The sequence below is a fragment of the Protomyctophum parallelum genome (genome assembly GCF_964188405.1).
Source record: "Protomyctophum parallelum genome assembly, chromosome: 9".
Taxonomy (NCBI): domain Eukaryota; kingdom Metazoa; phylum Chordata; class Actinopteri; order Myctophiformes; family Myctophidae; genus Protomyctophum; species Protomyctophum parallelum.
The window spans coordinates 36,250,576-36,274,753 of NC_139706.1; the positions used below are offsets into that span (position 1 = coordinate 36,250,576).

Genomic DNA, 24,178 nt, shown 5'->3' on the forward strand with positions numbered 1-24,178 from the left:
GGAATGATACAGAGAAGAAATTGGACGATACAAATTGGAATGATACAGAGAACCAATAGACGGGAGTTGCACCACTCTGTTCACACTGGTGTGCTTTTTTACCTCTATGATGATTTCCTGTTTTTGGCTTTATAGAAGTGTATATTTGTACGTCTCTAAATGTTATGATGAATTGAAAATGGTGGGCCCTAAGTGTAATGCTTTATGGTGCCAGTTTTTGTATTGAGTTGTGCTTGAAACTCAGCGGCAGTCACCAGACATGGCCAAAGCATTTCCGGGGGTCCCCAGCCAAAAACGTTGAGAACCCCTGCCGAGCAGTGTTTCTCAAACGGTTTCATGTCAAGGACCCCAAAATTGATACTTATTTAGCTGCAAACCCACATCTGAAGAGGCAGCCCCAGAAAAGATGATGAACATACAAAAGTATTCAAAATAAAAAAATAACAGATGTACCAGCTCATATTACCGCACGCCATGAGCAGTGAGCTTGTATATGTGCTATTTTTAAATAGCCACAGTAACACATTTAGCTGGGGACCCCCTGGAACCCCTGTGGGTCCCCAGACCCCACCTTGAGAACCACTGCCTTAGAGAAAACAAATTACAATTAGCCTTCGTCTGCTATTTGATTTTGATTTATTTATTGGATCCCCATTAGCTTGCTGTATATGACAGCAGCTACTCTTCCTGGGGTCTCAAAACCATCATCAAAAACAACGTTTTTCATGTCATTACATACAGTACACCATTCATACAACACAACACAACAAGAATACAACACAAAACATCACCTCATAGCATGTCTAATACATTTGATAGCTAGCTCCAAGTACAATTCAGTCTTCACAATGACATCAAAACAAATTCCATATTATATATCGGGATCTGTATATATAGCTCATATCTCCAAAAACAACTTTAACTTTTTCTTAAAACTGATATAGCCATTCTCCGCGATCAAAAAAATAGGTAATGAGTTCCATGCCACCATTGCTCTGTAATGGACTGTTCTTTGTCTAACATTTGTTCTGCATGAAGGAGCAGGAACCGACCCTCTGACGAGTGACGACTATATAGCCTATGATTCATCGATGGGCTTGTTGCTGCATCCTTGTTCCTTGATGATTACAGTAAGTCATTCTGAGCCAACCGAGTTGGCAATTCAATTTGCTACAAGTAACAATACTTTTATGTTCACACACTAGCTACAACATACAAATATTTTCACATACCACCATATTTAACAATAGCAATTCACAGCCCATTGATTCTGTTGAGTTTGGTTCTTTTAACCATCTGCTTCTGGTCTCCTTCTGCCCACATACTGCTAAATCAAATAATCGATTATGCAAAGCCACTGTATTTGACACAGGAAACGCAAGATGCCAAACACGATGGGAATTGACATAAACTAGGAGGTGAAATTGAGCATAGGAGCTTTTCACTCTGGGTCATCAGCTATTAGTCCAAGGTGACAGTTTGAAGAGGAACCTATATACTGTAGGTTGCAATCAGTGCAATACATTTGCAAAAGTAAAAGGCTACGGATAGATTGTGTGTTGTGCTTGCCAGTTGCCACTATACCACAGTGAATGTTGAGGCCTTCTTTTGGTAAGGGCTTGATTTTTAATACATGTTTTATTTAATAGTAGCCTAGAGCTGCCTCTAGTGGTCATAGGGTGTCACTACTCTGTCCCATAATGATAGTGAGGGAAAACATGCGTTGCTTATTTCCCTTTTGTTAAAATGATTAAAAAAAAACATAACTTTAAGCAATGCATAAACAGCAACATATTTTCAATTAACCAACCATTTAAGTCTATTATAATCTTCCGCCCTGTTGCAAAACGTGCGTCACCCAAGTGGTTAACAACCTATAGAAGGCAAAACATGTCATCATGCTTTATGTAGCATGTGAATGTCAAACTAGGGGTTTGTGTATATATATATATATATATATATATATATATATATATATATATATATATAAAATAAAAAACACTCATTGGGCTAAAAACGGCTATAGCCACTTGCCCAAAATGTCACATCATCACATTTGTGAGATTTGTACATGCTGGGGACCCATAGGCCTGCTCAACATTTCTAACATAATAGTGTACTCAACATGGTTCACATTCTAGCAAGTGGACTAGTAAAAACAAATGTTTTTTTTCACAAAAACTATTAGCATTTTCAAAAAAATCTCAATGAATACAAACTAGCAAATCCACTCTAAAAACCAAATAAAACTAACTCAATTAGAAAAAATATCTTCAAAATGAACTAAAACTATTAACCTTGGTCAGGTAGAGGTGAATGTCTTGGAAACAAGGCGGGTCTCAAACCCTTCCATTATCATCATCGTCAAGCTATGTAGCCCGTAGGGCAGGTATGCCCCTCCGTGTTGCCCCAGAGCGTTTTGACCCCACCTGGCATTATATTTGACCCTGTCACACAAGGCTCCGATGTGTGAGACTCCAACCCTTCCTGTGTAGAAGGTACAACACAACAGCATGGCTGATTATAATTTAGAGACATGTAGGTGGGCCTGAGGTAAATTGGCACAATTGGCTGACATTACACATAATGAACCGTTTACAACTCCATTACTATGTATAATTGAGTAAACAGACTGCACATTTAAGAAGTATTCCACTGCTTCAACATTACAACTTGTGCCAGACCAATGAGACCATACAGTAGGCTATAGCCTGTTGCGTTTATGCATTGATGCTAGAAAATTCTGCAACCATAATTCCACAGCAAGTCATCAGTGACTGTGAATCTGTGATGATTCCTGTCAACTAAATCAAACTATACCTTGTAACCAATTGGAGTATTTTACACACAGTAGACAGAACTGACTGGGAGCAATATTAAAACTTTGAAGGGATAGGCTAGCAAAGCAAGGCATTCAGATTCATCTCAGCTAAGATAGTCTGCCCTCTGGAGTTAGGTATGGCTTTGGTGACCCCTGCTGTTTTGTTAATATAATGTCTGTCAGATAGGAGGTCACACAGGTCAGGTAGGAATTAGGAAATGAGGCAACATAGTTCAGTTCTGAAATCACAGAAGCAGTGTGTTTGCATGAGTAATGCCCTTACATCATCTGTAAGAACAATTATTACAACAGATGCCCATAATGTTTGCTTTGATGGTGTTCTTAAGTCAACATCGAATCTACTGTTCATGCTAGCATCTCTCTATCCATATAGGCTACTGTACTACTCTGAGTTACATGATAAGCAAATACCTACTGTACTATATAGCCTATATATATATAGGCTAATACCATATTGTTTTGAACAGTTATCTGCATTTGTGTACAAAAAAGGTATATCTTTTTACACCACTTCCATTAAAAACACCACCTTGGTGTGTTTTTCCAGATATTTTACACTAGCAGCATTAGAATTACAATTGGTGCATCCTGAGCAGATTTATTTAAAACTGTAAGTCTAGTTTTGATGAATATGTTCAAAATAAAAGAGCACAACAGCAAATACGTATTTCTTTAACTATTCAATAACTATTGGGCTAGACAGGATTTTCATTTAATTTGGTTCAACAATTCACAGATTTCACAGAATTCAAGTTTGTCAATGTTGTATCATTAAGCATTAACAGTATATAAAAATGTTCACTCTTTCTTACGTACCACAGGTAGCACCTCCGCATACACCTAGGGGTATGTATCCCCATTTGAGAATCACTGATGTACTGATATATATCTTTGTACAGATATGTATCTGTTGTACAATTACTACAGTATGTCACATCACAATAGTGATGTAAGTCAAAATTGTGAAGAACCTCTGAGCCTTCATGAGTCATGACTACATTTTAACAGCCTTTCCTGTCACATACTGTGACATCTCTAGCTGCGTTGAAGATACCGTGTCCATGGTGACTTTTGAAACAAGCTTGCGGCTGAATGTAGTCGTCAGTCGTTTCCGGAACTCCTTGCACAGGATCACATAGATGAGTGGATCTAGACATGCGTTCGTGGCCGACATCCATAAGGTGGTATTCTTGGCGATGTAGAGGGCGTTCTCTGCTCTGCAGCTTTTCTCTGTGTTTCGGGTCTGGGTCAGTGTGTAGGGAACACGGACAAAGTGGTAGGGTGCAAAGCAGATGAAAAATACTACTACCACCACAAAGACCTTTGCTTTGGTTCTGCGACTGGTTGCTTCGGAGCTGCTCCTGGAGGCTTTGAATGACTCGTACACCTTCCTGCTGATGAAGGTGTAGCAGACCGCCATCAGAGCCAAAGTGCCCCAGAACACCACCTGGACACAATACATCAATAGAAAGCACAACAAAGCATTCACTTCACTGAAAAAGTGTTTGGAACTTGTTTTACTTCCATGCACACTCACTGCAATCGCCTTTGGTTAATTAAGTTGTGCTCATACTACTACTACAAGAGAATAATTTCGGGGTATGATATACTCTACGTTTGCCAATTTTCACGGTGTCCCATGCCAGAAAGGAACAGCGCCCTGTGTAACATACAGTAAACAGTGACATGTACTCTGAATTAATGCCACTACAAAGTATCAGGAGAAAACAGCCATGCAGCACTCAATAAATGTCTTTTTTACATCCTTTTATTTACCACGAATTAGCAGCAAACAGGGATGTGTTCTGAGCCCCCTAATCTACTGCCTGTACCTACTATATGACTGCATGCCCATGCACAGTCCCAAGTTCCAAGTGGTCAAGTTGGACACCACAGTGATATGCTTGGCCAATAAACTGAATACAAATCTCAGAATGTTTAAGCAGTTTTTAAGGACCCATTTTTAGGCCAGTGCAATAGAGCGTCGCAGTCCCGCCCCCTCGAGAGACCCGGAAAAGAAATCCCTGTTCATTTTCCTCATAGACTTTTCAGAAAGTATTTATTTAAAGACGGTTACGCCGCGGACAAAGCCAACTCTTGTCGTGACAAATCATGACAACAAACAAAGTTCGGGCCAAACAAAGAATTAGAAAGTAGAATAAAACGGCAGGTTACAACACTTTTTTTGTTTTTCTTCTTTGTAATTATTTGTTTGGTCCAAAATATTGTGTGTGTTGTCATGATTTGTCACGACAAGAGTTGGCTTCGTACGACGCTTAAAAGGTCTTTAAATAAATACGTTTTGAAATGTCTATGGGAAAAATGCATTGGGATTCATTTCCTGGGCCTGGCGTCGTCATGAAAGGACTGCGACGCTCTATAGAGCATGCTTTTGCCTTTTTTACATACATGTCAATACAATTAAGAAATTGTCAATTCACTATTTGGAATAATACGATACTGGGTTGTGTTGCGTCATGGGTCAAAAGGGCCATAGGGTCAAAGGTTAAGGTTTGTGCTCCCTCCTCTGCTACTGATACTTCACTCTAATAATGCACAGCCTGTGTTAGAGTGAAGTAACAAGGCTAATTCCTTACCCTACTATAATGCAAAACAGTAATACTTATACAGTATGTTGCATTTAGACTATTAGCAAAGTTAAGATGTGTTACCTGACAGAAGTAGTTGTATCCCTCGTGCCAATGCAGACCAAACTCACTCTTCAGGGAGGCACACTTGAGTTTGCCTCCAGAGAGTTGTGGCGGTGGCGGCTGGTCAGTCAGGATGGCGTTTGGCAGCGTTAGAGACAAGATCACTGCCCAGACAGTTGCACTCAGCACCTGACCGACCCTGACCTTCTGCAGGGCACACTTTCCAAAGGGCCGGACTATCTTCAGGTAGCGGTCCAGGCTGATGAGGCCCAGGAAAACAATGCTGATGTACATGGTGATGTAGAACACAACGGCCGAGTATCGACAGTAGAAGACACGCAATTGCCACGAGCCCACGCCAGCGTCACTCATCACCCTCAAGGGGAAGGTCAGAGTCATGAGCATGTCAGCCACCACCTATTGATTGGCGAGGGATCATAATGATTAATAACATTCTTTCTGTAGTTTTGCACTCACAAATTTAATAGGACTGACGTCAAAATGTCTAATTAGAAATTTCAGGATTTGTGCCACATTTTCACGATTTTTTCAAAAATAGCAGACCTACAAGCTCGTAGCTATGAGCTTGTAGATCTGCTATTTTTCAATAGCTAAATTATAACATAATGTTTAAAACACCAAAAGGGGTTCCCGCCCAAAATGGGTTAAGCACAAATCCCTACACTCACCACATTTTTTAGGTAGACCATAAAAGTGGAGGTAGTGGGGATGTTAAAGAAGATCCATGCTGCCAGGCTGTTCAGTGCCAGGGCCACTAGGAAGAGGATGCTATATAGACAGGGGAAAACCACTGCTGTCACGCTGGCATCTCGAAAGCACTTCATAGAGTTATTGGATACTGTGCTGTTCATCTTCACAACCTTGGTGGACCTTGAGTGTAGAAAGGAGTTAAGAGAGATGATGGAATGAAGGACAGAGAGAGGAATTAATTTATTGTTTGGGATACATGATGGAGGATGAATTAGTTACTGGATGAAATGTTGCTGTAAGAATTAGTAATTACTGTAAATTAGACCATGTTCATGTTTTCAACAGTAAATAAGTGTACTTTGTTGGCTGACTTATCTGCAAGTTAGTCTATAAGTATAATTTGTTTTGCCTTTGAAAGGAGTAACTTCTATGATGTTGGCAATTCTAATTAGTTAAAATAAATAGAAGGTAAAACATCTGCACAGTTCACACTGAAGCTACCAAAACCTATTTTATTTCATGGCGCAACTTTGCATCCTTATATGTAAATAGAATAAATAAATAGACATAGTATTGAACCTTTAAAAATGTATGTAACATGTTTTACATATGTAGATGACATTTCATGGAGCTTTATGTATTACAGACATCAGTTGCAGCCTGAGCTGTTATTATGTTTTTTACAGTTTTATGATACAATAAATCTCAAAACCAGCAGATGTAAAGATGTTTTCTATAGGCTAGTTAGGGCCCCAATTAACATCCTGAGGCCCATTCACCATGAATTCTGACTCTTGTCACTAACATGGCACTACATCTACATAGCTTTACATTGAAAACTTTAAGTTGCAAATAACATTCAGTGCAGAAGCCGGTGCTAGGGCAACCGAGACGTACTCTCAAAGTATTCTGGGTAAAATAGCAAGAGTCTAATTCGGACAGTTTTATACACCATGAGACTAGTATAGCCATTGATATATTATCTTGAAAACCCACATTTAGCCTTACCTCTGTGTCCTTGTCCTCTTTGGTTTATGGACATGTACAATCCTCAGGAGAAGAATATATCCCTGAAATTTGAAGAAATCAAATATCCAATTCAGTTTTGTCCCAAAGCCTTTTAATTTTGCTTTGGCTTTCAACTTTACACTCTTGGTCTCACTCGGCACCCAAGAAAAACTCCTGTTCCTGTGTGTGTGTGTGTGTGTGTGTGTGTGTGTGTGTGTGTGTGTGTGTGTGTGTGTGTGTGTGTGTGTGTGTTGCACTTGTTTGATCCCCTTACAATGGGTGGCCTCTGGAGCTAATGTGTGGCTGTCTTGTCACAATCCCAATGAGGTTTCCAGTCTTCCTCTCAGTGAAAGACCCTTTCCTTCTGAGCTTCCTGTTCCAATTGTCCGCTGAGAGGTTTGTTCTGCTCCGTGCCAGTCCGCCTGCCACATGTAGCTTTCGTCTCTGGCACTGCGGCTGTTGATGGGTGAACACCAAAGGCATGAACTCATTTCTCAAGCCAGATCTAGAGACCTCCTGCCCCCCTTCTGCTCCTCCCACTGGCCTTGTCCTAGTTCCTTCACCTCCTCTTTTCCGGCGTTCAAACCATACTGTAATACTACGGCTGCAGCTAACCTCCAAATAAGAGAGACAAATACAAATGTCATATATAGGCTATACCAGCTGTGGTTGTGGTCGATGAAAAGGACATGTATCATGTATTTTTTCTCACGGTTGGTTTCTCACGAACCTGCTGTATATGAAGGTCACCATCCTCTGACACAAATAAAGTGCATGGTAGTTGATTTCCGTGTGTGTGTGTGTGTGTGTGTGTGTGTGTGTGTGTGTGTGTGTGTGTGTGTGTGTGTGTGTGTGTGTGTGTGTGTGTGTGTGTGTGTGTGTGTGTGTGTGTGAGAACGTGCGCGTGTGCGTGCGTGCATGCGTGCGTGCGTGAGTGCAGCGTACATGGCATGCAATGTTGTCTAACCACGGCCATGACATACAATCCAAAGCTCGATTTTCTGCAATGTCAAATAATAACACAAAACTATTAAACCAACTGAAGGTTACCCACTAACAATGGGTGAGAGACCAAGATTCATAAGTAAGGTGCCATTTTGAATATTAAGAAAAGTTGACCAACTTATCTTAATTCACCAATTCTCGTATTTCATGTATGACACACTTCCATGAAATACCATACTGTAGGCACAAGTTTTCCTTTGTTTGGAAAAGTCAAAGCAATGCAAAGCACAATGTAAATATCAGAAAATGCCCTGGACTGTGACGTTGTGGAAGGCACATCAGTGGGAAGTGTATATATTCGTTGCTGTCGGGAGGGAACCTCCTAACTCCATTTTGGAGGTTTTAGATTTAGTTTTGCATAAATTTCGAAAATATTGAACCAATGAAAAGTAGTAAAAAGCGCTTGGGCCTTGGACAAAACCTCAACTCCATTGGACCCTCAAACTGTCTGCTAGAACAGCTAACGCCACCACCTCTCCCCCTCTCATGGACATAATTGACAATATATAAAGTCACCAACTTTGATGAGGCAGTATTGCTTTGTTTTCAAAATATAAGGTTTTCTTTGAGTTAAGTGGTTTCTTCCCAACAGCACACTCACTTCTAGTGTCACAAATATACATTTTTGAATATGTTTTGATTCTGAATATTTGAAACTCATTTGCTGCAGCCTGCACAAGGCGAATACGTGGCTGAACTATTTGCTTGGACATTCAGAATTATTTCCTACAATAACAATTATCTAACTGTCCGTACAGCAAAGTAAATTATAGCTGCAGTAGAAGAAGGGAGTATCCTTCTCCAGACATCGCTACAACACTGGCCCTGGAGAACATTTGACTATTTAGCATACATATTTCTTTAACTAGCTTAGGTATATTTAATTTTGCATTTGATTTTGTTTCGATTTAACTATTTACAAATTTACAATTTATGCATTTTGCAGACAATCCAGAGCGATTAGTAAGCATGAAGGAAAACATAAAATAGTAATCTAGGGGGTAAACCAAGAACTTATCATTAGTCGAAAGTAGTATAATAATTAATTATCTGTACATTGAAACTATACACACTATAGGATGCCAGGTCTACAAATGACCTGGCATCTATCATAATATGCTATCTAAATGACATTGTAGCCTTTACATAAGCCTGGAAGGTCGAGGCTAGGGCAAGTTACTTTAATGAATGGCACACTTGAGCTAGCTATGTGGAACATCAATATACCACTGTTCTACAGGTACATAATATCAATATACCACTGTTCTACAGGTACATAACATCAATCATCACCATCTTTATGGTGCAATGTTCTCTGTTCTGCCTTCTACAGCTACTTACAGTATGGGGATCTGATCCCCATATTGTTTAACATAGATATTAGTTTCTCCCTGAACTCTCTACACAGGAAGAAATAGAGAAGTGGGTCCAGGCAGACATTTGTAGTGGTTTAAAGCCATTGTGTAAATGACTTAGCAAACTTGGCCCAGACTTGAAGGCAGCCCTCCTGTCCTTTGGTCTGTAGGAGAGTGTATGGGATCCGCACTATGTGGTATGGTCCGAAACACACTAAAAACAAAACAAGAACCAGAAAAACTTTTTGTCTTCTTCTGTCCCTGGCTGTTGGTGCTCCCAGAGTTTCTGAAGGACTGGATAACCTTTTTAGCTATACAGATATAACAAGCCACAACCAGTGCACTGACAAACCAGAATAAAACATTCATGGCAATGACTATGCTTTCATGGTAATGAATTTGGGCTGGTCTTTTTAGAGACATACATGTGATTGTGCCTTTGTAATTGGCAGGTTGGTCAGTTAGAATCATAGTCGGTATAGCCATACATCCAGACAGTATCACCCAAACCAGGGCGGACATCAGTTTGCCAAAAATAAGGTTCTGGCCTAACAATTTTCCGCATGGTCTGACGATCTTGAAGAAGCGGTCCAGGCTGATGAGACCCATTAGAGTGATACTTATATACATACACGTGTAGAAAACGACATCAGAATAGCGGCAGACAAATATGTGCAGCTGGCGTGCTTCACCTGGAAGATCACTGACAGCTTTGATGAGGAATGTCAGCGTCATGAGAAGGTCAGCAGCTACCAGGTTCTTCAGGGTACACCATGAAGGTAGACATGGACCGGAGCCGCAGGGAGACCCACGCTGCTACTCCATTGGTAATCAGAGCTATAGGGAATGTCAGGAAGTAGATGATTGTGATAGCCAAGAAGTTGGGTTTGAAAGTGGCACACTCCATATGGCCGTGATATGTAAGATTAGATGTCATCACTGCACCTGAGAAATTTTTTAACGGTAATATTGTACAGTATATACGTACACACGTGTATATGGATAGGGTGGCCTGGCTGGGTGTGACTACCACGGCCTGAATGATTCAGCCCTGCAGCCCTGGTGTGAGATATGATCTGGACAACAGATGTCAATATGAAGTTGAGGATAACATTCAGACCACTTGAAACTTCTGTGTCTTAGTCATACTTCTCTCTCCTTTCTTTCATAATCTTTTTTGTCATCAGACGCCGGACGGACAGCTTGGTCATATACTTCTCTCTTTGTTGACGTTTTGTTAACTCATCCTCCTGCCGTTAACCCAGTGGTGGAAAGTAACTAAGTACATTTACTCAAATACTGTACTTAAGTAAAATGTTGAGGTATTTGTACTTTACTTGACTGTATTCCAATTTCCAATACATTTACATCTACATCTATCTCAGAGCCAACATTTGTACTTTTACTACACTACAATTATTTGAAAACTTTAGTTACTAGTTACTTTGGAGATTTACATTTTCATTAGAAAAACATACATTACTGTATTAAACCACTTCAACCCTATATACATTTCGACCATTTGAAAATAGCTGATCTACAAGCTCACAATGTGTCGCGATGCATTGTGTGTGACTTCTATTTTCTATTCAAATATGAATATAAACTAGAAAGGTCGCAATTTTGAAGAAATGCAAAGTTGTGGTTTGCAGTTACATTTCTCGCATTCGCGGCGCCCCCTATGGATGAAAATGGAATTGCTTTTGGAACTTGGTTGATTGAACCACCCGCGACATGTCTATGGAGAACTATTTAATTAATATCAATTAAACTATACAACGGATCTCTTAGCAAAATACAAGCACACGATTCCCGATGAAGCTGGTCAATTTGACATATATGGCTCGAGTGTGTGCGGCAAAAACTGTGGGAGGAGTAGTGCGGCAAAGTATCCTCATTTACAATAACAATAGTCTGGTTGTCAACCACACTAAAACGTGGTTAAAATATTTGAACTAGGCTACTTGTCGAGTATGGAATGTGTTTACATTCAATGTTGCCGGTGGTGTTTGCAGTTTTGAAAAAGGAAGCAATGAATATAGACTTCAGCTGGACTCAAAAGCTATTTATAATCAATTATATAAACTAAAAAGTAATGGGAAAAACTGGTTAGAGCATGAAACTGGACTGACGTTTTTCCACAATGGCATTTGATGTCATTATCAGTTAACACACAGGGCTTAGGGTTATGGATAGTAAGATGTCTATTATTATTTTTTAGCTACCAGATTTGGTTCAAATTCAATTGCTTGTTAATTAATACATTTGTATCCACCCTTGACCTTGACATTGAATTTTAAAACGCTATTACAATACAGTAATATAACATTATATATATATATCAACAACTTCATGTGACATTTTGAGCAATTTCAAATTAATATTTATCAATAAAAAACTATATACTAAGTTAAATTGATACAATTGCCAATATTGGACATTTAAATATATAACTGGTCTGACTTATAATTTACCACATGTGTGGTGTAACCACTATACAATCAAACCCCAGAAACACCTTGCAAAACAACACTACTACAATATTAAGAGGATTAAAAAACAAATATTTTCAAAAAACTTACAGGTGGTACTGGAACTTTGTTTGAGCAGGACCTCAATGAGGACTAACGATGCAATCACACAGCAGATGTATCACTGTAGAACATGCTTTCATTTTCCTAATGTGGAATACAATATTTCACCTGTGACCACGTCCGAGAAGATGCAAAATTAGGAAAAATAACTGGCCCTTAGCCAATTCCATGATAGATTTGTTACGCCCTCATATTGTGAATGTAAACCGAAGAGTGGATCCACAGGACAATAAATGTAACAGTTCAACATAACTTAAGCTGTGAAAATAATTATTTAATTTCATGGTTTTTTTCCTTCCTTTTTTATATATTTTCAGCTACATTTTCAGCTTAGATAAGTACTGTAGCTAGAGTTAGATACTGTAGACATATACAGTAAATACGATAGAAAGTACACACAAATAAATGGCAAAATAAAGTATTATCAACAGATCATTGAATCTTGAGGATTGTATTCACACTCAAGTCACAATTAGTTGCACAACATATAGAGCGTTGCAGTCCCGCCCCCGACGAGGTCCCATAGGAAATAATTCCCGTTCATTTTCCTCATAGACTTTTCAAAAAGTTTTCATTTAAAGACGTTTACGCCACGGACAAAGACAACTCTTGTTGTGACAATAAACACAATGTTTTGGGCAGATCAAATAATTAGTAAGAAGGAAAAAAAAGGCAGGGTACAACACTTTGTTTTGTTTTTCTTCTTACTAATTATTTGATCTGCCCAAAACATTGTGTTTATTGTCATGATTTGTCACGGTCCGCGGTGTAAACGTCTTTAAATAAATACTTTTTGAAATGTCTATGGGGGAAATTAATGGGGAATTATTTACTGGGCCCTCGTTCTGAAAGGAAAAGAGGGGGGACTGCAACGCTCTATAGACAACACAAATAACAGTTCAACATCACTTCTTTTTTTAAAGATTTTTTTGCGGCATTCGCCGTTTTTTTATAGAGGGACAGACAGTAGGCTGACAGGAAATGGGGGAGAGAGATGGGGGAGTGACATGCAGTAAAGGCTGTCGGGATCAGGAGTCGAGCCTGCGGCACACTGCCAGACTTGGGCTACCGGCCAAGGTGCCTGGACCGCTGCGCCACGGCCCAGGCTTCAACATTACTTCTAAGCTGTGAAATTAGTTGTTTGATTTTTTCTTTATAAGATCCACTTGGTCAACTCTGGAGCTCTCTGGTGCATGGAGCTGTTTCCCCCACGACCCGACTACAGATAAGCGGTTGAAGATGGATGGATGGATGGATGAAGATCAACTGCTACAGGCTGTACTGTAGTTTCCAAAGCGCATTTACACTGTTATCTACAGTATACTTTGTAAATAGCTAGTTAGACAGTAGTTAGATGTAGTAAATGAACGGATAATAACACAATAAACGACCAAGCAATGGTGTTTCAAATACAATTTATATCATGTATAGTATTAAAGACATCAAATACTTATCCTAACACAAATATTATTTACTAGTATAGATTTTAGATGATCAGAATTGTTTAAAATTGAGTTCTTGTCTAATCTATAGGATTCCATAGTGGGCAGCGGTGGCCGAACGGTTTGCGGAGCTGTCTTGATATCGGAAGGTCGCTAGTTCGTATCCCCGGACCGGCACGTTAAAATTACCACCGTTGAAGTGCCCTTGAGCAAGGCATTGAACCCCTACCATGAAATGTTCTATGAGCAGGGCCTGGCTGTAAACAAGTTCTTGAGCTTAGTCATGTTACCCTGGGTAAACATGGTAACTTTGCTTTGACATGTCTATCTGCTTAAGAGCAATAATAGAGGACGCTACAAGTCAAGTTTATGGAACACAAGTCCACTGAAGCATAATGTGTGTGACACGCACGCACACACACACACACTCACTCAAAGTTAGTCCAGATGAAAACTTTTTCTACAGTGCAGTAGTTTTATGTTATGTCTGAATTGAATGCGGCTCTGATAGCTTTTAGAAGATTAACTACTTTGTCTTTGAACTCTCTGCATAAGTAGAGATACAGAAGTGGGTCCAGGCAGACATTAGTTGTTGAGAGCCAAATGGTAACATAATTGGTAATTTGTAGCCAAATGTCAGGGCAGATTGTGCCCGACAGTTCATGAAGTGTGAATGGAATCCGTACAATGTGGAGAGGAACAAAACATACAAAGAACACCAGGAGAACCAAGAACACTCTCAGTTTGGTCTTCTGTTTCCCTTGGCTGTTGTTGCTCCCAGAGATTCTGAAGGATTGGATGACCGTGTTGGTGATGCAGATGTAACAAACCATAATCACCATGCTGGCAGACCAGAAAAGAACGTCGCCAAATATAACAACACCCTTGTGAAGACTCAGCCCATTGGGACCTTTTCGGGACATACAGAAGTCTGTTGTTAGATTGCCGGGGTCCTGGTCTGTTAGAATCATGGTCGGGAAACCTGTGCCACCAAATATCACAATCCAAGTCAAGGTGGTGGTCACATAGCTAAAGATCAGACTTTGACCCAACAGCTTGCCACAGGGTCTGACAATTTTGAAGAAGCGGTCTAGGCTGATGAGTGCCATCAAAGTAATATTCACGTATAAACAGCAAAAGAAGGTTACGTCAAAATAACGACAGGCAAGCACTTTTAACTCGACTTGTGCTCCCGGGAGGGAACTGGCTGATTTTATAGGGATTGTCAGTGTCATGAGAAGGTCAGCAGCTACTAGGTTCTTCAAGTATACAATGAAGGTGGAGGTGGACCGGAGCTGCACACAGATCCACGCTGCTACTCCATTCAGCAGCAGTGCTATGGGGAAGATCAGGAAGTACAGGCACGAGACAGCCACGTCAACTGTGTCATAGTTGAATGGAAGGCATTCAGTGGAGGGAGATGATGTGTTGTCAGATGTCATGATAAAATCTGGTATTAAGACAGAGATCAAATTCATTTAGTTAGCCTATATATTTCTTTGTTTATAGGGGAAAAAATGCAAATAGTTAAAAAAGTTTCTTCATAGTTTCGTGTCAAAACCTGCAACCTCAATCTAGCTAAAGACATAAACATCTTCTTTACACCTGTTAGTTTAAGAGTAGTTTAAACTTTAAGAGTAACATGTTCAACTATTGATAGGATTAGAAAATATAAAAATTTCAACAACTTACTGTACAGGTAGACTGTAGGTAGGCCTACTGAAACTTTGCTTTCCCTCTTGAACACGACCTCACCTGAAAACTAACTCACTGCAGAACAAACCCCTCTCATTTTCCTAATGTGCTCATCTGTGACCCGTTGGTCACTTCATCCGGCAAAATGCAAAAATAGGAAAAATTACTGGCCCTTAGCCAATGCCACCCACAAAAGGTTTGTTAAGCCCTTGTATTGAATATGAATGTAAACAGAAGATAGCCCCACCACAGAAAACCAAAACATTTAGTGGCATTTAGTTACAAAATAATACAAACGATGTCAGTCCATTTTGTTTTAGAAGTATCTGTATCTGTAGTTTCACCTCAAAGTTAGAAATCAGATAATTAGATAGATAGATAGATAGATAGATAGATAGATAGATACACAGAGATAGATAGATACGGTAGATATAGATATAGATAGATAGATTGATAGATACTGTAGGTCGATAGGTATAGATAGATTGATAGATAGATAGATAGATAGATAGATAGATAGATAGATAGATAGATAGATAGATAGATAGATAGATCAATACATATGATGTTTTATATGCCATCAAAGAGATATTTTTATATAGACAGGCAAAGAAAATGATGTAAAAATGACAGGCAATAACTTGACCTGCACTCCTGGGAGGTTAGTGACTGACATTGTCAATATCATGAGAGGGTCAGCAGCTACTAGGTTCTTCAATGAGGGTCGAGGTGGACCGGAGCTGCAATCAGGAAGTATAGGCAACTGCCTATGGAGGGCATTCAGTGAGTATAGAGAAAATGTGATTCTAGAGAATCAGTAATTATTAAGTAATAATACGAATAATAAAAAGTATAAACTATTTCTTCATACATTGATGTATCAATGTCTACTATATAGCAAAGCACATGTATCGTATCTGTTAACAGTATTTGAAATTAAATAACATTTTCAGCTAATGAGACAATTCATAAAAATAAAAAAAATGGGTGGTACTAAAATGTGCTCACCATTTATTTGATCATGATGTGGCCAACTTCAGCCTACTGTATGCTACACAGCAGTGTTAATACTGTGAAACAAAAACTTTCATTTGCCTAATGTACAATACAATATTTCATCTGTGACAAGTCAGACGCTTCCTCTGGCATGATGCAAAAATAGGAAAAATAGGTAGCCACAATGCCAGAATATACTTTTGTAATTGTTAAGCCCTCATGCCCTAGCCTGGCTAATAAGTCTACTCATGGCCTGTGTCAGAATGTAAACAGAACCCTAGCAGCAGAACCTGACCAAAACAAAAGCAATGGAACTGTAGGATTTTATTTACACTAAAATGTAGTGACATTTAGTTATTCAAAAATAATTATAGACACGAGCAAGCCTGTATAACGTCATTATGCTGTGAAAGGAATTGATCGCCTTATTTATAAACTTGTATTTTCAGCTGCACATGTACGAACTACTACTGTAGCCTAGTTTAATCAGAGATGTCTCTGCTGTAAAGTACTACTGTAGCTAACCAGCTAGATACTGAGACAACTAAACAAACAAACAAACAAACAAACAAACTTGTATTTGGGTTATTATTTTCTGTATAAGATGTGTGGCTGCTGGCTGATAGTCCCTTAAAGATCAATAGAGGGCACTACAAGTCAAGTTTATGGAACACACAGAAGCAAATTGTATTGGCCTATTTATTGGCCTGCTTCTATTTTCGGACTCAAAATTAGTAAATCAGGGACATCTAATGATAAATTATACATAATCACCTCGCAGACTAGGAGAAAAACCTGTTAAATAAAACAATACACTCATGAAAACTCAGATCATTCAGAACTTGTATGGACATGTTTTATTGAATTGACAGGTGAGAAACATCCATGTCCAAAAATCACTAACCACATCAAGGTGGTTAACATGTCACATGATTAATAGAAAACCAGGATTTAACTCAAAAACCTGCCAGAGGATGTGCCAATATCTTGCCTGACGAGCACCATCAACGCAATATTTGTATAAACAGCAAAATAAAATTACATCAGAATTGTTACTGGCTGATAAAAAGATTGCCAGTTTCATGGTCAAGTTCACGTATACAATGAAGGTAGATGTGGACCGGAGCTGCTACTCCATTCAGTAGCAATATGGGGAACGCCGGGAGAGGCAGAGACAGACACATTAACTGTGTCAAAGTTGAACGGACTAATGGAGGGCGTTCAGTGACACATGTTGTCATTCTATAATCCGATATTAAGACAGATAAGTTCAGTAGGCTTAATAGTGACTTTATACTGAGGAAGAATTATATTGTTGCTTATATCTGACCTTTGTATACTTGCCATCACTGATGATGCTGGTATAATACATTGTGATATTTGGTCGCTGTGGGAGCCTGGATGTCTCCACTGCATGGGCCTAGTATTGTTTATGTTATAGCCTATCTTGTTATGGTTAATTTGTCCTTGGAGCAGCCACATGCAGTATAACTATGATTTCTGCCTTGCACTCTTGGCAGAACTACCATACCACTGACCGGAATGTATTTGTAACATGATATCATGAGTATATGTATTGTGCTTCTACCCATGATATCATACATAAAGCATAAACATCACCACCTGAGAATACTGTCGAGTCGACTCCTATTTCATTCATTCATTATTTGCCTCATCGATTATATTGATTTATCCAGAATTCCACTGTAATACTAAGCCTAATAAAATGCCTTTGACATTTACTCTATAGCCTACTTTGTTTTAATGGGCTCTATGCACACAGAATAACTCTTCCTACTTCCGGGCCCCTTCCCTACAGGGAGAGATGAGAGAAGGGTGATGTCATTAGTCAGAAGGTTCCGAAATTAGGGATATAGGGATAGAGATAGGGATAGCTGTTCGGATCTATGGGCCGTCCCCCTCTGTTTGACCTGGAACGGAGCCTTCATATAGTATCATCGGTAACACCTGTGAAGGAAGTAGGGAAGGGATCCAAGTTCTTTCCAAAATGGCATTTTTGCATAGAGCCCAAACTCAGAACATTATTTAAATATAATGCCCTTCTTGTCCAGTTGAACTTGATTTGCATTGTTCAAAGGTTGGATATTTGTTTTCGTCACCTGAGGATTTGAATGTTTCCTGGCAACTGACACCATTTAAAGACAAACTCTCACCTCGACAGAGGTCTGTGCTGTGTAAGCACATTTTGTTCAACGACATTGTTATAGTCCATTTATATATTATGGACTAACATGGTTTGTTTCTATTGTTGTCTCTTCTTTAGCAGGATATGTTATGGCAGACATCACTTGACAACCTGGCACAGTTCTGGCTTGAAATGAAAAATATTTATAATGTAGTTTTGCAAAGAATACATTGATTATAATGAATGGAAAAACAGAATGTGTCCATTAGTTTGATAATTTTGCTGATTGATAAATGCATAATGCTGTTTTGAGAAGGCAAGCAAACATGAATACCTCAAAATATCAGGTATTCACTTTCGTTGGGGCACCTGCCAGCCTAACGGTCCAGGCGCATACCACATATATTCTCAAATGCAGCTGACAGAGTGTAGTACATTTGAATCCCGATCAGGACTTTGCTGCGTCATTCCCTGTCTCTCTCTCCCTGCTTCCTGTCCCATTTTGCAAAGACAACATATTCCCAATCAACATTGATTAAGACTGACAATACATCAGTGATCTATCTACAGTACCACCTCTCATGTTTAGTCTAAGGGCTGAATTTACATTTCTGCTGACTCTCCACAGCAGGGCAGTATAGTCTTGCACATGCATCCACTGTCTCTCTCATTATGCACGTACAGAAGACTCTGCCAGTGGGGTGCCAGCTGAGCTGGCTTCTGACACTCTTCCTGTGAGGCAGCTGCAAGTGTCAGGAGGTAACTGCAGGGTCTTAAACAGTGTGATCCTGAAGGACTTGCAGAGGAAGAAGTAGATGAGAGGGTCCAGGAGGGAGTTCAGAGCTGACAGCCAGAGAGTACTCTCTTTTAATTTGAAGAAAAACAGTTTGAGCTGGCAATCAAAGCGACGCCCTTGCGTCTGGCTCAGGGTGTATGGCACACGGGCGAAATGAAAAGGCACGAAGCAGATGAAGAACACGGCTAGAACCAGGAACACATTTGCACTTACGCTTTTCTTCCTTGATTGACGTGGGGCCCCAAGGCTTGGGGCCTTGCGTACACTTCCCCCAGAGCGGCGGGCCTTAGTGCGGGAATACAATGCTTTGGTTATGAGGACGTAACAGATGATCACAGTCACCAGATTCCCCCAGAAGATAACCTGACAGACGTGATTAACCACCTCGTGCCAGGAAAGACCAGCGTCCGTCTTCAGCTCGCTGCACTTGAAGTATGGCGAGGTGGGGGTACGACTTGTTAGGAGAACATTGGGCAGACACAGAACCAGCAGAAAGACCCAGATGACCCCAGAAAGGAGCTTTCTTCGGGTCAGCCGTGCTGTGTTAGTTCCCCTGAAGGGCCAGAGGGTCTTTATGCACCGGTCGATGCTGATGAGGCCAAAGAACAGGATGCTCACATACATGGTGAGATAGAACAGTACAGAGGAGACTCGACATACAAATACACGCAGCCCAATGGACGCCATGTTGGAGTCGGACAATACCTGGAAGCACACAGCATTTGGATTTTATAATCATATTGTTAAACTCTTATTTCACATTGGTGACATATAGCAATGGTGCACAAAGTGGGGTCCAGGGACCCCCAGGGGTTCTTTAGGGAGTTTCAGGGGGTCCCCAGCTAAATGATAGACCCTCATAGGTCTGCTCTGTAACTCAGTGTACAAATGGATGGTTCCATTTGTACACTCTCAGAGTTAAATTAATATTGAAGATAGGTTGAAAACTGGCGAAGTGGTCCTTTAAATAAGGACCCGTAGCCTGTAAGTGTCAATTTGGGGGTCCTTTTGAGAACCACTGCCATACAGTAAATTGTGTATTTTTTTGTGTTACCTTGAAGGGGAAAGTGAAGGTCATGAGGACATCAGCCACAACAATATTCTTCAGGTATATGATGAAGTGAGACCGTGAGGGGATTCGTAGAAATACCCACACAGCCAGGCCATTGAGTGACAGACCAAACAGGAAGAGGAGTGAGTAGAGAACAGGAAACACCACAGTCTTCAGCACGTTGTCACGGGAACACGTGTTGTTGCTGTTGCTATGGTTCCCAGGGAAGAAGGGGAAGCGTGCATTTCTGTCCATTCTGCAAGTTGTCTGAAAATAAATCCAGAGAAACCTGTTCTTCATTCATTCTCCCAATGACACTTTTTGAAATATTATACATTGAATTGGAGGTTATTGTTACTTATGCCACACTTCGTGACAGAGCTTTGACTGTTCTGGATTTATGTTAATAAACGTTGGATAAATGCTGCATTGGTTAATATTTATAAATATTGCCAATTCACATGTGAAATGTAGTTTTGAAATTGTAAATGCAAATATGCCATCTGTCCATCACTTTTACCCTCAGAGGTTTCAGGCCCACCCTTAGCTTGTTTGTCAAGGGTTCATCTCTTTAAAGGGGAAGGCTCTCCGCTTTATGTAAAGTGTCATGCAGTCAGTTTTTTTGGTATAGCACATTTCAACAACAAGGCAATTCAATGTGCTTTACCCAGAACATGAAAAAAAAGAAACACAATTATCAAATGACATGAAAACAAAAGTAAAAAATAGATACTGCATTATGATAAAATAGAAATAACTAGAACTGCACTCTGTCGAGTGCATACTTGCTTGTTGCACACTAGTAGGCCATAAATGGCCAACTAGTGCGCAAGCAGAGCGCGCAAGTCCTTTCGACCGCTGTAAACTGTCAAATCTCAGTATCTCTGTGAAGGAACGTTTGAAATGATTAATGTTTAGATGTAACTATTTGCTACCTACTTTATACATATAAACATCTAGTATTATTAAGTATGATTCAAGTTTCTATCTATATAAGAAATAATGTTTTATCGTTATCGTAGATACTGTATATTCTGGATCCCTTTTTAGTTTTTCTAGTCATACACATACACACCACGTACTCTGGTCCCAGAAGATCAGGCACAATTAGCTATTAATTTTTTTACTGATTATGTATATAGTATACGTATGACTAGCTCTAAATGATGACGTAAGAAATATATATAGTATATATATAGTATATAGGCATATACTATATACGTATACATATATACTCTATACTCTATACTGTATAAAGTGTGTAGTTGTAAGTTGATTAGCGGTATACTGTGGTTACTTTGCGCCAAAAACGTGACAGCTGTTCCGCCATTTGAGGCTTACGCAGAAAAACATCAAATCTGTGCCTGTGTTGCTGGACCAAATGACCACAAATGACCATATTTCTTACGTCATCATTAAGAGCTAGTCATACACATACACACCACATACTCTGGTCCCAGCAGATCAGGCACAATTAGCTATTTTATTTTTTACTGATTATGTATATAGTATACGTATGACTAGCTCTAAATGATGACGTAAGAAATATATATACCGTAGTATATATATAGTATATAGGCATATACTATATACGTATACATATATACTCTATACTCTATACTGTATAAAGTGTGTAGTTGTAAGTTGATTAGCGGTATACTGTGGTTACTTTGCGCCAAAAACCGTGACAGCTGTTCCGCCATTTGAGGCTTACGCAGAAAAACATCAAATCTGTGCCTGTGTTGCTGGACCAAATGACCACAAATGACCATATTTCTTACGTCATTATTAAGAGCTAGTCATACACATACACACCACGTACTCTGGTCCCAGCAGATCAGGCACAATTTGCAATTTTATTTTTTACTGATTATGTATATAGTATATATACGTATGACTAGCTCTAAATGATAACGTAAGAAATATATATAGTATATATATAGTATATAGGCATATACTATATATGTATACATATATACTCTATACTCTATACTGTATAAAGTGTGTAGTTGTAAGTTGATTAGCGGTATACTGTGGTTACTTTGCGCCAAAAACCGTGACAGCTGTTCCGCCATTTGAGGCTTACGCAGAAAAACATCAAATCTGTGCCTGTGTTGCTGGACCAATGATGACGAAATGACCATATTTCTTACGTCATCATTTAGAGCTAGTCATACACATACACACACACACCACGTACTCTGGTCCCAGCAGATCAGGCACAATTTGCTATTTTATTTTTTACTGATTATGTATATAGTATACGTATGACTAGCTCTAAATGATGACGTAAGAAATATATATAGTATATATATAGTATATAGGCATATACTATATATGTATACATATATACTCTATACTCTATACTGTATAAAGTGTGTAGTTGTAAGTTGATTAGCGGTATACTGTGGTTACTTTGCGCCAAAAACCGTGACAGCTGTTCCGCCATTTGAGGCTTACGCAGAAAAACATCAAATCTGTGCCTGTGTTGCTGGACCAATGATGACGAAATGACCATATTTCTTACGTCATCATTTAGAGCTAGTCATACACATACACACCACGTACTCTGGTCCCAGCAGATCAGGCACAATTTGCTATTTTATTTTTTACTGATTATGTATATAGTATACGTATGACTAGCTCTAAATGATGACGTAAGAAATATGGTCATTTCGCCATCATTGGTCCAGCAACACAGGCACAGATTTGATGTTTTTCTGCGTAAGCCTCGAATGGCGGAACAGCTGTCACGACGAAGGAGACAGGGCGAAAATATTACTTGCGCGCTCTGCTTGCGCAAGTAAAAACAAGTAGAATAATTTAGTGTCACGACGTGTCAATTCAGGACCCAGAAGCAGACGGCAAACAGATCAACTAGTCCAGTAATACTTTAATTTAGGAAGAACAGGCTTACATCACTTGATGCAGGAAACCATCAGGGCAGGCAAAGACATGTAACAACTAGGATCTGGCAGTGAGTGAACAGAATAAGTCCAGTTTTTATAGGCTTGAGTTGAACAGTGAAATGGAAACAGGTGAGTTATTGTTATCAGGCAACTGCAAGGGGCAAGGCTGACGAGAGAATGGACGGAGCAGAACGACAGAAAGCAACAGAGAGAGAGAGAGAGAGAGAGATAGAGAGAGATATTTGTGACAAGTTATTGGGATGAGTTTGCCAACAGCATTCAAAGATTTACTTCATTCTTTGTTTTTGTTTTTATTTCTTATCATGCGTCCCATTGAATGCAGCATATAAAATAACAAAAACCTTTAGTCACTATAGTGGAAACATTTCAGAAACTGTTTTGAATCTCTTTCTTACGGCTGTAGTAATGTACAGTACATACGTACAACTCAAAATGGGTGAGATTTACAAAACAATACAAGATTAAATTCTTTAAGGTTGCATTGCCAAATATTATTTGAGTACTGCATGTCTTGATTATATGTTATTTAGTTTAACCGACCTCTTTCTTTTCGTTCCACTACCATCAAGTTCCAGCTGCGTCCCATGCAGTAGAGCGGCCCAGCAGAGTTTCTTCTAATGGTCCAACTGTCTAGTGGGCTATATACAGTAGTCTGTCTAATCTGTGGCTGTTATACAGAATGTTACCATCCTTTATAGAACTCCTTTAAAGGACATTTATTTTTTTCTCTTCTGCTTTCTCCTCTTCCTGTGTTGAAGAAAGAGTGTCTGGCCGTCCGGATCCATTGATTATTGCATAATCAGTGTCAGAGGCTAGCTGTCGAAAGAGTGTGTGTGTGTGTGTGTGTGTGTGTGTGTGTGTGTGTGTGTGTGTGTGTGTGTGTGTGTGTGTGTGTGTGTGTGTGTGTGTGTGTGTGCGCGAGCGCACGCGTGCTGATCAGCATCAAACTTTACATG

General features: G+C 39.6%; 3 protein-coding genes and 1 pseudogene across 4 annotated transcripts; all 4 read right to left on the reverse strand.

The window, feature by feature from the left end:
- Positions 1 to 3,760: 3,760 nt before the first annotated feature.
- LOC310864034 (P2Y purinoceptor 13-like) lies at positions 3,761 to 7,327 on the reverse strand. Its single transcript, XM_083772572.1, has 4 exons — positions 7,213 to 7,327; positions 6,183 to 6,384; positions 5,515 to 5,910; positions 3,761 to 4,289 (listed from the first exon to the last, which is right to left on the reverse strand). Exons 2-4 carry the CDS (start codon positions 6,363 to 6,365, stop codon positions 3,837 to 3,839), a joined length of 1,032 nt encoding a protein of 343 aa, XP_083628698.1. The 5' UTR covers positions 6,366 to 6,384; positions 7,213 to 7,327; the 3' UTR covers positions 3,761 to 3,836.
- Positions 7,328 to 9,550: 2,223 nt separating this feature from the next.
- Positions 9,551 to 10,479, reverse strand: LOC310864550 (P2Y purinoceptor 13-like; annotated as a pseudogene). Its single transcript has one exon. The product of its transcript is annotated as a P2Y purinoceptor 13-like (transcript).
- A 3,605-nt stretch (positions 10,480 to 14,084) lies between these two features.
- On the reverse strand, positions 14,085 to 15,050 carry LOC310864551 (P2Y purinoceptor 13-like; the record flags this gene model as incomplete). Its single annotated transcript, XM_083773238.1, has 1 exon — positions 14,085 to 15,050. The coding sequence occupies one exon, from the start codon at positions 15,048 to 15,050 to the stop codon at positions 14,085 to 14,087; it is 966 nt and encodes a 321-aa protein (XP_083629364.1).
- Positions 15,051 to 18,594: 3,544 nt separating this feature from the next.
- On the reverse strand, positions 18,595 to 23,183 carry p2ry12 (purinergic receptor P2Y12). Its single transcript, XM_083773422.1, has 3 exons — positions 23,126 to 23,183; positions 20,296 to 20,559; positions 18,595 to 19,946 (listed from the first exon to the last, which is right to left on the reverse strand). The coding sequence occupies exons 2-3, from the start codon at positions 20,545 to 20,547 to the stop codon at positions 19,116 to 19,118; spliced, it is 1,083 nt and encodes a 360-aa protein (XP_083629548.1). The 5' UTR covers positions 20,548 to 20,559; positions 23,126 to 23,183; the 3' UTR covers positions 18,595 to 19,115.
- Positions 23,184 to 24,178: the final 995 nt, after the last annotated feature.